At 38.7% G+C, this 13,699-nt stretch overlaps 2 protein-coding genes across 2 annotated transcripts; both read right to left on the bottom strand.

The window, feature by feature from the left end:
• Nucleotides 1–1,923: 1,923 nt before the first annotated feature.
• On the bottom strand, nt 1,924–3,911 carry LOC117464495 (leucine-rich repeat, immunoglobulin-like domain and transmembrane domain-containing protein 2). Its single transcript, XM_034106948.1, has 3 exons — nt 3,877–3,911; nt 2,905–3,686; nt 1,924–2,711 (listed from the first exon to the last, which is right to left on the bottom strand). Exons 2-3 carry the CDS (start codon nt 3,671–3,673, stop codon nt 1,924–1,926), a joined length of 1,557 nt encoding a protein of 518 aa, XP_033962839.1. The 5' UTR covers nt 3,674–3,686; nt 3,877–3,911.
• A 1,477-nt stretch (nt 3,912–5,388) lies between these two features.
• Nucleotides 5,389–8,416, bottom strand: lrit1b (leucine-rich repeat, immunoglobulin-like and transmembrane domains 1b). Its single transcript, XM_034108086.1, has 4 exons — nt 8,295–8,416; nt 7,460–7,920; nt 6,870–7,175; nt 5,389–6,720 (listed from the first exon to the last, which is right to left on the bottom strand). Exons 1-4 carry the CDS (start codon nt 8,414–8,416, stop codon nt 5,663–5,665), a joined length of 1,947 nt encoding a protein of 648 aa, XP_033963977.1. The 3' UTR covers nt 5,389–5,662.
• Between the last annotated feature and the right edge of the window lie 5,283 nt (nt 8,417–13,699).

The following is a 13,699-nucleotide window of genomic DNA, read 5'->3' as shown; positions in this document are numbered from 1 at the left end:
AAACAAAACATTTAGAAACAACAGATCTCACACATGGGTGATATTTACATGTGAGGGGGCGGTCTGGGAAGAAAGTCAACATGTAGTAAAGTCATGACTATAAAGAATATAGTATACAAAGATATGAAGAAAAGTCATCATGTAGTATTTATATAAAGATTATAAAAAATAATAGTGTAGTTTGTTGAAAAATTCATAGTATAGTATCCCAAAAAACAACAACATAGTATACAGTAGTATGTCGAGTATTTTGAAAAATAAGTCATAGTTCAAAATGTGGAAGAAATCATAAATAACTACATAGCAGATATCAGTCAGTTTATACTATTTTCAAATAAAACTCAAAGTATAGTACCTCGAATAAAAGTCTTATCATAGAATATCTAAAATATCAGAAAAAACGAAATAGTATACTATGTCAAAAATATGAGAAAACAGTCTTTAGTGTTTTGTATTTTGAAAGAAAAGTCATAGTATAGTATCTCGAACATGTCGGAAAAAAAAGTCATAGTATAGTACGTCGAAATAAAAGTCATAGTATAGTATGTCGAAAAAAATCAAAGTATGGTATCTTGAAAATATCATGAAAAGATTATAGTGTAATGAAAATATGAAAAAAGTCAAAAATATAATGAAAAAAGTCATTGTATTGAATAAAAATCATGGTATAGTATGTCAAAAAATACATAAAAAGTAATGGCATTGTTAAGTGTATTCTCAGTGTATAGTAAAAAAAAAAACAATCATAGTATAAAACGTAGAAGAAATCTAAAAAACGATATAGTATAATATGTAAAAAATATCTGAAAAGACTACATAGCATATATCAGTGAGTTACGTACTACACTATTTTTAAATTAAAAGTCATAGTATAGTACGTCAAAAATATTAGAAAAATGTCAGTGTATAGTATGTCAAATTGTATTAATTTAAGTAGTAGATTTTTTTAATTAGACTGAAAAATTCATAGGCAATTTAAAAAAAAAACCTCTATATGCCTAACATTGATACAGAGAGACACAGTGGGCTCGGAGCTGTCATTACATGGAAATATCATGTCCTGCTGACTAGGATTCAGAGAGAAAATCACTTTAATCTGTTTACGAGTGTATGTATAAATGCACAGGAAAACACAGCTTATGTAAAAAAAATCTGAGTATGTCTGAGCATTTGTCTCTGACTTCCCTTTAATCCAAACAGCATTTCATTCCATTATAAGACATCAAATCTGGAATCTGCCAAAAGATTTTCTTTTTACATCAAGTGAATTGAAACCTCCTGAGCCAAAACAAACAATTACATTTGAGTTTGAGGGAGTTAAAATGTACACAATATAGATTTTTACATGTTTTATATTTAGCATATGTTTTCATTTAGTATCAAAACTACAGAAATATCAAATGCATTTTATCACAAAGTTCTTTCTGTACAGTACATGTATATTAACACAGATATCAACAAACTCTCCTTATAATAAGGAAGAAAGGCATCCCCACTTTGAGCTATTAGCTTGAGATATATATATATTTCCAGAATGAGTAAACTTAAAATAGCCCGATTGTGCCTGTTATGTGTTAGTGTTACAATTCAGTCGCAGAGTTTTCCGACAAATAAAAACCCTGCAAATAAAAAAACATCTCAAAGAATATGCAAGGTTTCAAACTTATCATTGATCTTGATTCAATAATTCTCAGTGTGTTTGTGTTTTTTCATCCAGATGTTTGAAAGAGATGTTGAGAATGATGAAGCTACCTTTACAACAGCAGTAATCTTTGTTAAATGATCCTAGTTTTTAAGATTACGGTATTTTTCCGGAAAACCGAATGCTCAGCCCTGTGACTCAACCAGCAACATGATACATTAGAAGGAAGCACACTGCATTATTTACAAATACACATCTATGTACAGTTTTAGATTTAGATTCTAGTAGAGCTGAGCTGCACTTCCTCCTTTGCACCTGTCCTCAGACTTCCGCCTCTTTTTCGGCTTTTCTTCCGAGTCCCTGCACAGGCCTTCATCGCTGGCTGCCTGCAGGCTGTCAAAGGTCCCCTGCCTCTCGGTCCCCTGGAGGTTTCCCCCATGCAGCCTGCGCTTCTTCCACAGATTCACGCAGCGATCGAAGCAGCTGAACCTGGCCTCCGTGGTGCAGGCGAACATGCCCACTGGTACTGCCAACACCATGGCGCACACAATGACGATAATGTGGATGAGCCTCTCTCTTTGCTCCAGCTCACTGATGTCACTTCCTGTCACAAACACAATGCACTGGCCTTCCTTTGGCTTGTGGTTCTTTAAGGTCACGCACACCTCGTACTTGGTGACAGGAAGCAGGTCGTTGAGGCTGTAGGTGTTGATGCCGGGGCCGATATAGATCATCTCCTTCTTGGGTAAATCATATTTACCAAAGTGGATGGTGAACCAGGTTTCTGCTAGGTTGTCTGTTTCTGCGTGCCACTCGAGGGTGATACCGTAAACTGTCTGCTTGGAAATGCGGATGTCAATGTTGGAATTCTCATCGGACGACACCATGGGAACAGGTGGAGGGAGAAGAGCAGAGGAGTTGAAGGGGCTGATATTAACCGTGATGGCGACAGAGGAGTTGCCAATGAAATTGTTGGCAGTGCAGGTATAGAGTCCTTGGTCTGCCAGGTGAAGAGAGGGGATCACCAGCTCTGAGGTGATGGTCTCCTCGTCTGTGTTGGTCTCTGTGGCTGCAAGGAGAAACCATAGAGTCAGAGGTTTGTTTACATGCGATATAGACATAGTAAGGTAACCCTGAAATGGTATTGTTCCTGAATCTTTTCATTATAGATGCAGCCTGAGTTTGACATACATCACACTAAGTTCTCCGGGAGAAGGTTCACAACAGTTTAATGGATGGTAGTAATAAAAAATAAATCTTACCCGCAAATCCTCTTATAATCTTCAGACTGTACATCCACTTAATGGTTGGACCTGGCCTGGCCTTTACTAAGCATGTGAGCATTGCATTTGCTCCGAGAGGTAAAGTGATGTTAGTCTCTGGGGCAGAGGCCACTGGCTTCATGCATGTTTTTAACTGGATCTCATGGAAGAACTTGTCAGCTTTGGAGGCGGGGCCTGAGCACATCAAATAAGAGTTCATGAGAATGATGGGAGGGCTGACCGCCCTGATGAATTCAACAAAGCCTTTGAGACGACAATCGCACAACCAGGGGTTGTCATGCAGTGCCAAAACCACATTTGAGACCACGCCTTCTTTCCCCCATGTTTTTTCTGCAGTTTGGTAAAGAGGCCAATTAATGAAGACATCTTTTGATATCACACTAAGCTGATTGAAGGATAAATCCAAGTAGGTCAGTGCAGGTAAATGTCTCAGAGCGTGTTCGGGCAGGACATCCAGTCGATTGTGCTTCAGGTCCAAAATCTTCAGTTTTGGCGTGTCCTGAAACGCTGTCCATGTTACTGAAGTCAGCTTGTTCCCTTGCAGCCGGAGCTCGGTCAGGTTTGCCAGCCCATCCAGACTTTTAACGTTCATCAAGGTGATCTCATTAAAATTCAGCCAGAGGAACTCCAAGGCACTAACTTTAGAGAAAGATCCCCGCGGTAACTCGGTCAGGTGGCAGTTTTCAATTCGGATTTTAGAGAAATCATGTGGGATGTTGTCTGGGATTCGTCCCATGGAGGTTTCCATACATAGTAAAGACCTAGAATGGAAATGTGGGATATTTGTAGACAATTAAAGTGTTTATTTTGTATGTCTACTCATGTACATGCACCATTTGTGCAAATTGTAAGATATTGTTCACAAAGAGCTTGGTAACTGGTAGCATTGAAAACAATGGGGTTAACACATAACCTACTTTAAGAGATTGTATAGTTTCAATGTTCACCTACCTTCCCAAGTTGTCATCTGTGCAAGAGCAACCGGTCAAACAAGTTGATGATCCAGAGGTGAAAAGATAAAATACCAAAGTGATACGTAATGCAACACCAAAGTTGTCCATATTCCCAGAGGAGCATGTGAAATAGGCCTGTGAGGGCAGGACAAGGGCGGCGTGGAAGAAAGCCTATTACTTTAATCTTCCTTGACGTAACACTTAAGACACAGAGTGACATGTGAGACACACAGGAGACAGGAAAGGTATAGCAATAGTACACCTTGTCTGGAAAACATCGTCAGATTAGCTCAAAAGAAGGACAACACAATATGTTCAATCAAAATTGCTTAGCACCAGTGTAATTTAATGTATTTGTCCCCTACCAAAGCACAGGCATTGACAGGAGGGCCATTAAGCGGGCCGGAGCCGGTCAGGCTTAGCTGCACAGAGAGGGAGGGCCGCACAGGGACAGAGAGACAGATGTCTGGAGAGGACTGTAATCTGACCTCTCTAATCTGAACACTGGTTATCTCTCAGGTTGTTAAATCAGCATAAAAAACAAATGTGAAAACAGACAACATCTATAGTCCTTGAGTTTCCTACATATCCATGTTCTTTATTGCCGCGCATGCTAGTTTAGCAGACAAATACATTAATCCGCTATTGGTAATGTCAGCAATCTCCATATTATCATACACATTTTAAGTTAAGTATTGATCATTGTGTTTGTTTACGTGCATGGTAGTACAATTCATCCAGAGACAATTGCCAACTTTCTTGAAATAATGCTATCTAGCTAGTTCTGATTAAGGGAATTTGATTCAGGATTTTTTGTTAATTTATCTACACATCTTTATATTCTAGGCTTTCAAGTTAAATTCATTACACCTAAATCTTTTTCAGAGAATGCAGGTGTGGTTGATGCTTCACATGTTAACAGGCCTAAACAAAGCTCGCTAGCTGCTCTGAGAGCTATGCTAACAGGTCTAATGTTTACCATCTTAGTTTAGCATGTAAGCATGTGCTACTTAGCCATGAACACAAAATTAGTGCTTGACTTTGGCTGTACCATACTTTAGCATTTAATGTCCCTTTAGTTAGCAATATGCATTATGCAACGTGCCAGCCAGCAAGCTAATTTTTGCTTCAGTCAAGAAGATGAATATTGCTCTATTAAAAATCTATATTTTGCGAAGAAAGAAAAAACTTGGGAGCATACATCAATATGAAAAATGTTTATTTTTATATAGTACATTCATGTATATAGACATTTATTTTTGGTCACAAATATTTACACATTATAAAATGTACAATATTTTAGGTTTCTTGACCCAACATTAAACCTGGCACATTAACGAACTTACATAGAAAATACACGTATAACTGCTGCTTCATCATCTCTCTAAATACTTAGTTTTTAACAACAGATTTTAACACAATGCAGAAGTTACATTTTGGAAAAATTGAAATTATTTGATTTCAGAAAGTTAAGGGCAACATTTTCCTCTGCAAAAAAAAAACTTCAAAAGTACATGATGAATACAAAAAAAAGTTATTTGTTACAAACATACTGTACACAACATGTAAATGAACCGTGTCACTGTGTTTATTTTCCCTTTTTCGTGGTCCACCAAATGAATGGTTGTTTTTATTCCTACAAGGCTTTAAAACAACTCCATACATCCAATCAGTGTCCGCTGTCCTCAGTCTTTCAAGTCTCTGAGCACAGCAGTAATCTATTCCCATCGTAAACCGTTAGAAAACAAAGTGCATCATCTAGAAGTTGAGGCATTTGTTTGGTTTTAGCAGAAGTACTCGTTAGGTGGCCCCTCGTTCCTGGCTGTGGCCTCGGAGTCAACGCTGGACCTCGCTGAGAGTAACCTGTTGGATTCATCAGGGTTCATCCTGGTCAGATACTCGCCCTCCACCCCTTTACCTTTGGCCCCGGGGCCCAGGGTCTCAAACGTCACGTATGAGTCCTGAATTTCTTTGGACTCTCGCCCCAGCAGCTTTTTGCAGCGCTTTTTTAACGCCCCGCAGCACACGATCAGTGTCAGGGGGACGGCGATCACACATGCCACTGTTATCACCACCACATTAATGAGCTTCTGAGTGCCGCTAGCACTGGCTGCTTCATCTGTTGAGAAGATTACACACTGCTCCTTTTTCGGGATCAGGCCCTTGACGCAAACACAAGCAATGTACTTTGTTTTAGGCACAAGACTGGCAATGGTGATTCGGTTCTTCCCGGCGGCTACGTTCAGCCGACGCATGTCTCTCTCGCCAAATACAGCATAAAGGACGCTGAATTCTGTGATGTTTGTGGCTGTAGGGGCTCGCCAGTTCAAAGAGACAGTATGGTCCGTGTCGCCAATCACTTTCACCGAGCGTACTACCCTTTTCTCCGGAACTTGCTGTAAGGATGAGGCATTGGCTGCTAGGTTGCTCAGAGCGTCCACCGGTTTCTGAGGGTCTGCTGCCTTGCCTTTACCCTTAGAAGCACCATCAGAGATGCTGTAGCTCTCAATCTCATACTTCCCAGTGACTCCTTTGCTATTTAGAGGTTCGATTATGGGCCGAGCAGCAGTGGTAGTTGGTGGAGGAACGTATCTGGCAATAAGTTTCTCCTGGTATGCCGCTCTTCCCATGCCCCCAGGTTTCTTCCCTCTTGTTTTCTTGGAGACAGCAGCAATCGATTCCTCCGACTGAATGGAATCTGTGATCACCAAAGAGATAATGGCGTCTGCAGTGCCCACGAAGTTGGTTGCTTTGCACACATATTTCCCAGAATCTCTGTAGGCGACTGCAGGGACACTCAGAATCGACCATATGATGCCCTCCTTCGAAATCTCTTCCTGAACTGTATAATACAAAGAGCAGACGATCAGTGATTAGTTAAATAGATTAGCACAAAAAGAACAGCTTTAATCTCATTGACACTTTCACTATCAACAGAAATAGATCATGTTCTATTCTAAGCACATCTGGAAGTAGATCAGCAGAACTTACTGGTGCCGTTCATCTTCTTGCCATCAGCGCGGCTCCAGGACAGCTCGGGAATGGGGACTCCAACTGTGCCACAGCGCAGCAGGACATTGTTGCCCAGTGACGAGCGTACACGAGCCACGGCCGTGTGCACCCGTGGGCCCTGACACCTCTGCAGCTCCGCCTCAGTGAAAAGAACCCCTGACAAACTCTCTGGATCAGCGCACCGCAGCCTGGTGTCGATGAGAGCAACAGATGATGATGGAGATTTCTGAAACTGGACCAGATCGTACAGTCGGCAGTCACACATCCACGGATTGTCATGGAGACCTGCAGGGGAAATCAAGTGACAAACAGCAGTCAGTAAAACAAAAAGGGTTCTGTCACCATAGTCCAGTACATTTTCCGAAGCACAACAAAAACAAGTAATACCAGGACCAAGTACATGTGGCTGTTTGTTTAAATGAAAACATTCATCACCATTACGACATGACGCACATAATTAGACTAATCCCAAATTTAGCTTTAAATGCTTCTAATGTCAAAGAAGTGGTCGTCATGCAAGGCAGCTTAAAAATAATAAATTATTGTGTCCCAATATGCTTGATCCTCACCGAGAATTAGTTTAGAGGAATCTGCTTCCTGGGATGGCTTCACACTCAGCCACAATGTGAGAACTTCAGAGGGAACTGTGTTAAGAGTGTTGCTAGATAAATCCAGATAGGTGAGATTCTTTATGTAAATAGTGGCATCGGCTGGGATGGCGGAGATCTTGTTGTTGTGTAAGTCCAGGAGCCTCAGGGTTGGCATGTCAGTCAGAGACTCCCAGGGGAAGGAGGTCAGAGAGTTGCCATCTAGCCGGAGCTCATCCAGGTTGTGCAGACCCCGGAAACTGTCCACATTCAGGGAATTCAGTGAATTAAAAGACATCCACAAAAACTCCAGGTTGTTGAGGTAGTGGAAGTTGTCACTTGAAATCCGTGTGATTGCTGTCTTTTCAATTCGCAGCTTCGATGTGTCACTGGGAAAATTTGGAGGAACCACAGTGATCTCTGGGTCATTGCAAAGTACACTCCTGCAGAAAATAAGACAAATATAATCAATGAAATGTTCAGTTAGGAGGAACTAAATCAATGCTTCTTTAAAATTGGAGGGGTTTGCTGCAGTGGATTTAATAATACAAAATATATATTTTCAGCCTTCATTTTGGATTTAAAATAACACAGTTCTGCAGATATTTGAGAAAAACGTAGTAACCTATTGTTCAGTAACAAGCAAAGGAGATTAAAGGGCCACTCCAAGTTAATCCTCCACTATACAGAGTGACAGGACAGAAGAAGGCTTCCGTGAAAATCACTTTGGCACGCACTAAAGAATAAAACATGTAGGGCCTACTGAGAGTTAAATCCAACGACAATAATGCTTAATTTAATAAATTGACATATTTACCTTGCTTTTGATCCGTCGCTTAATTTGTGGTAGAAGCAGCTGCATTGTGCAGGACATGAACTGCACAGCAAAGGGAGACAAACTAAAGCCAGACAAAAAGCAGCAGTAAAATGTCGACTCATTTTTACCCCTGCAAGCTACAAAAGGCTAAGCAGCTAAACTACAATTAAAAAAGGCGCTACAGCTCGCGGTTAACGGGGCATGGGATGCATCGTGGTGGATTGCAAGCTCACAGCTCCATACTGCTCCGACTGGTCTGAATCCTGAGATAAAAAGGATAGGCAGGGATTAGTGAAGGGAGTTGGGTTATTTTCAATCACACGATAAGGCTATTGCTTCCTGAACGCTGATAGGCTGCACCGTTTTTACTTTTATTCTCTGAAAAATACTTTCCAATAGTTGATAGGATGGTTTATTGTAGACACGTAAAACTGTACCGCACATAAATAAAGTGGAAGCTGCAGGTAGATGCAACTCTATCTGCATATAGTTTACCTTAATTGAAACCATTTATTTTGTCAGATAGAATCATTTAAAAAGACGAATTCCTAGACACAAATGAAATATTTTTTTATTTATTTTTGAGTAAACACTATTAGAGTGATGGGACTCCTACCTCAAAGGAGTCCGGTCATTCTACAGAAAAGGTGGAAGTACTGTCACTTACTTTTGCAGTCACCAAAATACATGACGTTGACCTAATACTCACATTCATTATATATGTTGAATAAATAGATTGTCTTTGCAATGGTACTCAATAAAAAATAAATAAAAAATTGTTTTATACATAAATTGCAATTTATTTAAAATGCCAAGTTCAAGGAACTGCCTTGTCACTTTGATCATACATGGAAGTGGAGCCTATAGTTTTAATTTATAAGATATTTTTTCAATAAATAAATCTAATTTATATTTACATAACATTGCAAGCATTAAATATAACACTGAAATGGTAACAAAAAACGCAAATTATTATTAATAATATCAAATAAATGTCAGTCACCCAAAATTACGTCATTGGTGTTACTGCTACACAAAACGCTTTTATTTTTGAAATAATGTACTGTCTCTGAAGTGCCTCCTGTAACAAGAGATAATTTGAGGCAGTGCAGTGGACAAAGACATAAGGAAAGTCAGATACTTCTTACTTTGTTTGTTAAAGGTGTCATTTTATCTTCAAATTTTACGTGCGTCTTTCAAGTCTGTCATTAGTGTTACTCATTTCATAGCCCTATGGGGTGAACATTGGAATGGGAAAATGTATTGTATTCAAGAGTTAAACGATTTTGATATTGACTGAAGCCATATTTGGTCTGACACATTGCAGCCATTTTGTTGAAATGATAGTGTTTTCTCCAAATTGTCACTGGTGTTACCGTCACTGGTGTTACTCTTCTTCCTGGTAACACGTAACACCAGTGACGTTCCTATACAAATAAGCTTTGTATAATGTATACAAATAATGAAAATAATAAAAAATACTTTAAGCTCTACTTGTTGTGGATTCATCAAGTTAAGAGTTTAGTTATTGCTATTTAACAGGTTTTAGATGTGTTTAGAAGGAATATATTTCAGCAGATTTGTATCACCCAGATTCCACCTTTTCTATAGAATGACTCAGTCACCAAAAACAGATCACAACTCTGATATGAAAACCCAGGAATGTTTTACAGTTTCAGGACATGTTCATCTTTTCTTGGCATGTTAGCCTGTACTAAAATAATGGCTGTTTATTTACGTGGTGCATTAATAATGTGTAATACATGCAGACAGGTTGAATCAGCATTCAGAAAATGTGCAATACACGACCACTAGATGGCAGTGGAGAGTTTCTGCAGGCACCTACTGTGTTGTGTTACTCACTTTCTTTATATTAATCCCAAACTTTAAACAAGAACAAATATATCACTATGTAACCATATGCAGTTGATCACTGAGTTTAAATAAATATAAAATAAACCATGCTTTTTAGTAGTGTAAATAATCATGTGAGAATATTCTTGCATTATTATTTATTTATGATGCTGTATTATGTTATTATCATTTCCATTAATATTCTGTAGAACATGTTAGTATTTTATCTATGACACACTTTATGAGGACAGAAGTGTTGTCACGGTTTCTGAGTTTTTTCCTAGGTGCAGAGGTTTAGACACGGCCGTGCAACAGGATTTGAAATCCTTTAATCCAGTCATCTCTCCGTCTCTTATTAATACATCTTTGTTCTATTTCTTTCAGGAGGATTGTCCAAGGCCAAAGGAAAAACATAAATCCAAGAATAAATGTTGTCATAGCCCAAGTCTGTGTACAGCTTGAAAATCCCACTATCTGGAGAAAGTGAAATAGTACAGAAATGCAATTGGACAAAATTGGATGCCCAACTGCTCAACAAGGGGACCTATTATGTAAAATCCACTTTTTCACGTTTTTTATACATACACATGTGTCCCTTGTGTGTAAAGAGATTTTGCAAGTTTCAGGAAAAAATACCCCCTCTCCTGATCCATTTATATAAAAACCTGTCTGAAAATGAGCTGATCAGATTGTGGCCACGTTATGATGTCATAACGATTTTTTTTGGCTTGTGTAACCATTAGCCAATAACCCCCCCCCCCATTTATCACCCGAATCTCCTCCTAGAGCACTTTTGTGTTCTTTTTAACCAAATATCTCTCAGAGGGGCGTGGGGAGTGGCTCCTTATTTTCATCTAAAGTAACAGACAGAGAATCAGCACTTTGAAACAGGGCTGAAACAGAGGGGATTATGGGATGCTGCAATGCACGATGTGTTTTGGTATTTCAAACCAAACACTTCAGAGAAATGTTTTGTATATATCTGAGACCTATAATATATTGATGGAAAACAGTATAATAGGAACCTTTAAGTCAAAGTAGAAACACCAATTAAAAAATATTCCAAAAAGTCCTGCATTCAAAATATTGCTTAAATAAAAGTGCATGAATTATTCAGCAATAATATATATCAGCAAATTGATCAAAGTGTCAATTATACATTGTACACACACTTATTTCAGTTATATTATTGTTTGTGTGTAGAGATGACAATACAAGTGAATGTGCAGTTACTTTCCATCATGTTCTCATGGTAAATGTAAAATGGGACAAAAATATCTAGCATCAAATGACAGTGGAACAATAATGAATACTCCTCCCTCTTAGTTGTTGAGGAGAAAAAGCACCCTAATGCCGTATTTCTGTGATACTTGACAGGAGTAAATCAAAACATTAGTTCAGTTTTTCATCTTACTCCAGTTCTCTGCAGTCTGTCGGTGTAAAGGTTAACAGTGGACCATTGTTTCGTTGCCAAACCAACAGATTATGACGGTGTGATTAACTATTGGTTAATGCATCAATGTGTACGCACTGCAAGCTTGCAAGCACTTTGGAGAAATAAAAAATAAATATTACAGACAGGGTTTGTAATATTTGATTCAATTGAGTTACAGTTCATTTCCTCATTTGTTGCTAGCCTCCTGCTAAGATAATATTGATTAACAAAGTAAATGAGATAAGGATTTCTTCCTGGAAGATAAGGCTTTATTGTGCTAAAGAATAGTTTGTTGTCAACTAGGCATCAAACAGTACACGAAAGGAAAGTACAAAAAATAAAGTTGTTCAGATAAATCTTCTCTAAATTTAAAAGTACATCTGTGACGTTGGCTTTGAGGATATTTGCAATCGATCAATCCACTCTATTCATGTTGTTGGTGATATTGGTTTAGGCCGGCTATTATTTCCTCACACTCAGCTGCAGAAGATTAACAGATTGTTGTATTTAAACGTTTCGATTGTGAAACTGGGACTGTGCAGCTCTATGAACCTGACTGTGAGCATTGTATGTTGTGATTGGGCATAAGACGAAATATCTGATACACACATATATGCTCAAAATGTTGTATTTTATCTGTAATATTGAGCTGTGTCAGAGCAGTGATAAGCATCCACTCTGCAGCTCTTTTGTCTGTATGTGAGGAAGTCTGTAACGGTACGGCACACTGAGCTCTAACTCAGGACAATATGGACGGTTTGTGAAAAGGGTATTATAAGTCTACCGGGACACATCATGACTTCATAGTTAATGAGTTTGTGGTAATCTGTTGGCAGATTAGTTATGCAATCAGATTCCCCAACTGTTACATTTTTAAATGTAAGGGCTGCCTCAAGTCAAATGTCAATTTCCAGATGCATGTGACTGAGGGTTATTTTAACAGAAATGAATAAATGTGTGATGAATTCTTACAGTAGATGTCTGTATTACTTAATGTGGTACGTGTGGCTCTATAGTAAAGTTTGTGTTGTTGTGAGTTGTTTCATTTCTTGACTGTACATCCATAATGTATATGTTTTGTGAAAAGATTAAAACAGGGTTTCCTCATTAAAGGTTTATAAAACATGCACACTGAGCTGAAACCTCAGATTCACATTGTTGAAAAAAACATTGATTCTCTGTAAGGCAACAGAAATGTGTCCATAACATGTCTTAAAAGTGAATGATACAGCATGTGAGGGTTGTATCTGTCTAAATGACTAGTGTTGATATCTGGTAGTTGGAACTAAGGGGCCTTTTATGTGGATTATTAATGAAAGTGAGTTTAGACATTGGTGACATTTCTTTCCTGTGCAATAGCAGGTACACATCTCGTTATGCTGTTGTAACCCTATATACTTAACAACATAGGCCTATAACTGTTTGTAATATGTGCGTACAACTTTACAATAAGACTCTTATAAAGGGTTTACAAATAGTGTGTACTTCATTCTGTCAGGATTCTCATGTTATGTCACGGTTGTAGTTTTCTATGTCTGATTATGGGTGTTTTCCTCCTTGTATATTGTCTGGTCCTTCTTCCTGTGTTTTCCCTTGTTGTTAGTTTCCCTGGTGTGTCTAATTGTCTGATTGTGTTCACCTGTGGCCCTTGTGTTTCTCCTCCCCTGCCCGGCTGTTTCTCGTCTTGTGATTACCCCTCCCTGTATTTAGTCTTGTCTCTTCCTGTGTTCAGTGTTGGTTCATCTTTTGTTGGTAACTGTGTTCCCGGGGAGTGTTCCGTTTGTCTATATTATCCTTGACATAAAGGCATTTTCAGAGTTATCTGCATTTGGGTCCTGCTTGCTTCACTCACCGTTCAACACATTCATTAATTAGGTTGTGAATACTTTAATAAGCTTTTATAAGACATGAGATAAACAGCGCAACTGTGACCGGTTGCTTGCCAAATAGTGAGCCCATATGTATCTGTACTGCTAAACCTTATTATAAATGGTAGTGTTTTACACTTTACGATAAGGCTCCCTTTTGGCAGTTATAAATGTTAGTAATTCATAAATAAATGGTCATAAAGAGATGCCAAGAAACATCAAGATGGAAGGGGGAATCGACTCAGTGA

This window comes from Pseudochaenichthys georgianus, chromosome 19 (assembly GCF_902827115.2).
Source record: "Pseudochaenichthys georgianus chromosome 19, fPseGeo1.2, whole genome shotgun sequence".
NCBI lineage: Eukaryota > Metazoa > Chordata > Actinopteri > Perciformes > Channichthyidae > Pseudochaenichthys > Pseudochaenichthys georgianus.
This window is presented reverse-complemented; position numbering and strand designations above follow the sequence as displayed.

Excerpts from the sequence above, each read along its gene's own strand:
- lrit1b (XM_034108086.1), bottom strand. The coding sequence starts at position 8,416 with ATGAGTCGACATTTTACTGCTGCTTTTTGTCTGGCTTTAGTTTGTCTC. Across the intron at positions 7,921-8,294 it reads AGCGACGGATCAAAAGCAAG|GAGTGTACTTTGCAATGACC; the intron begins GTAAATATGTCA and ends TATTTTCTGCAG. Across the intron at positions 7,176-7,459 it reads TTCCTCTAAACTAATTCTCG|GTCTCCATGACAATCCGTGG; the intron begins GTGAGGATCAAG and ends TTTCCCCTGCAG.
- LOC117464495 (XM_034106948.1), bottom strand. The coding sequence starts at position 3,673 with ATGGAAACCTCCATGGGACGAATCCCAGACAACATCCCACATGATTTC. Across the intron at positions 2,712-2,904 it reads GATTATAAGAGGATTTGCGG|CCACAGAGACCAACACAGAC; the intron begins GTAAGATTTATT and ends TTCTCCTTGCAG.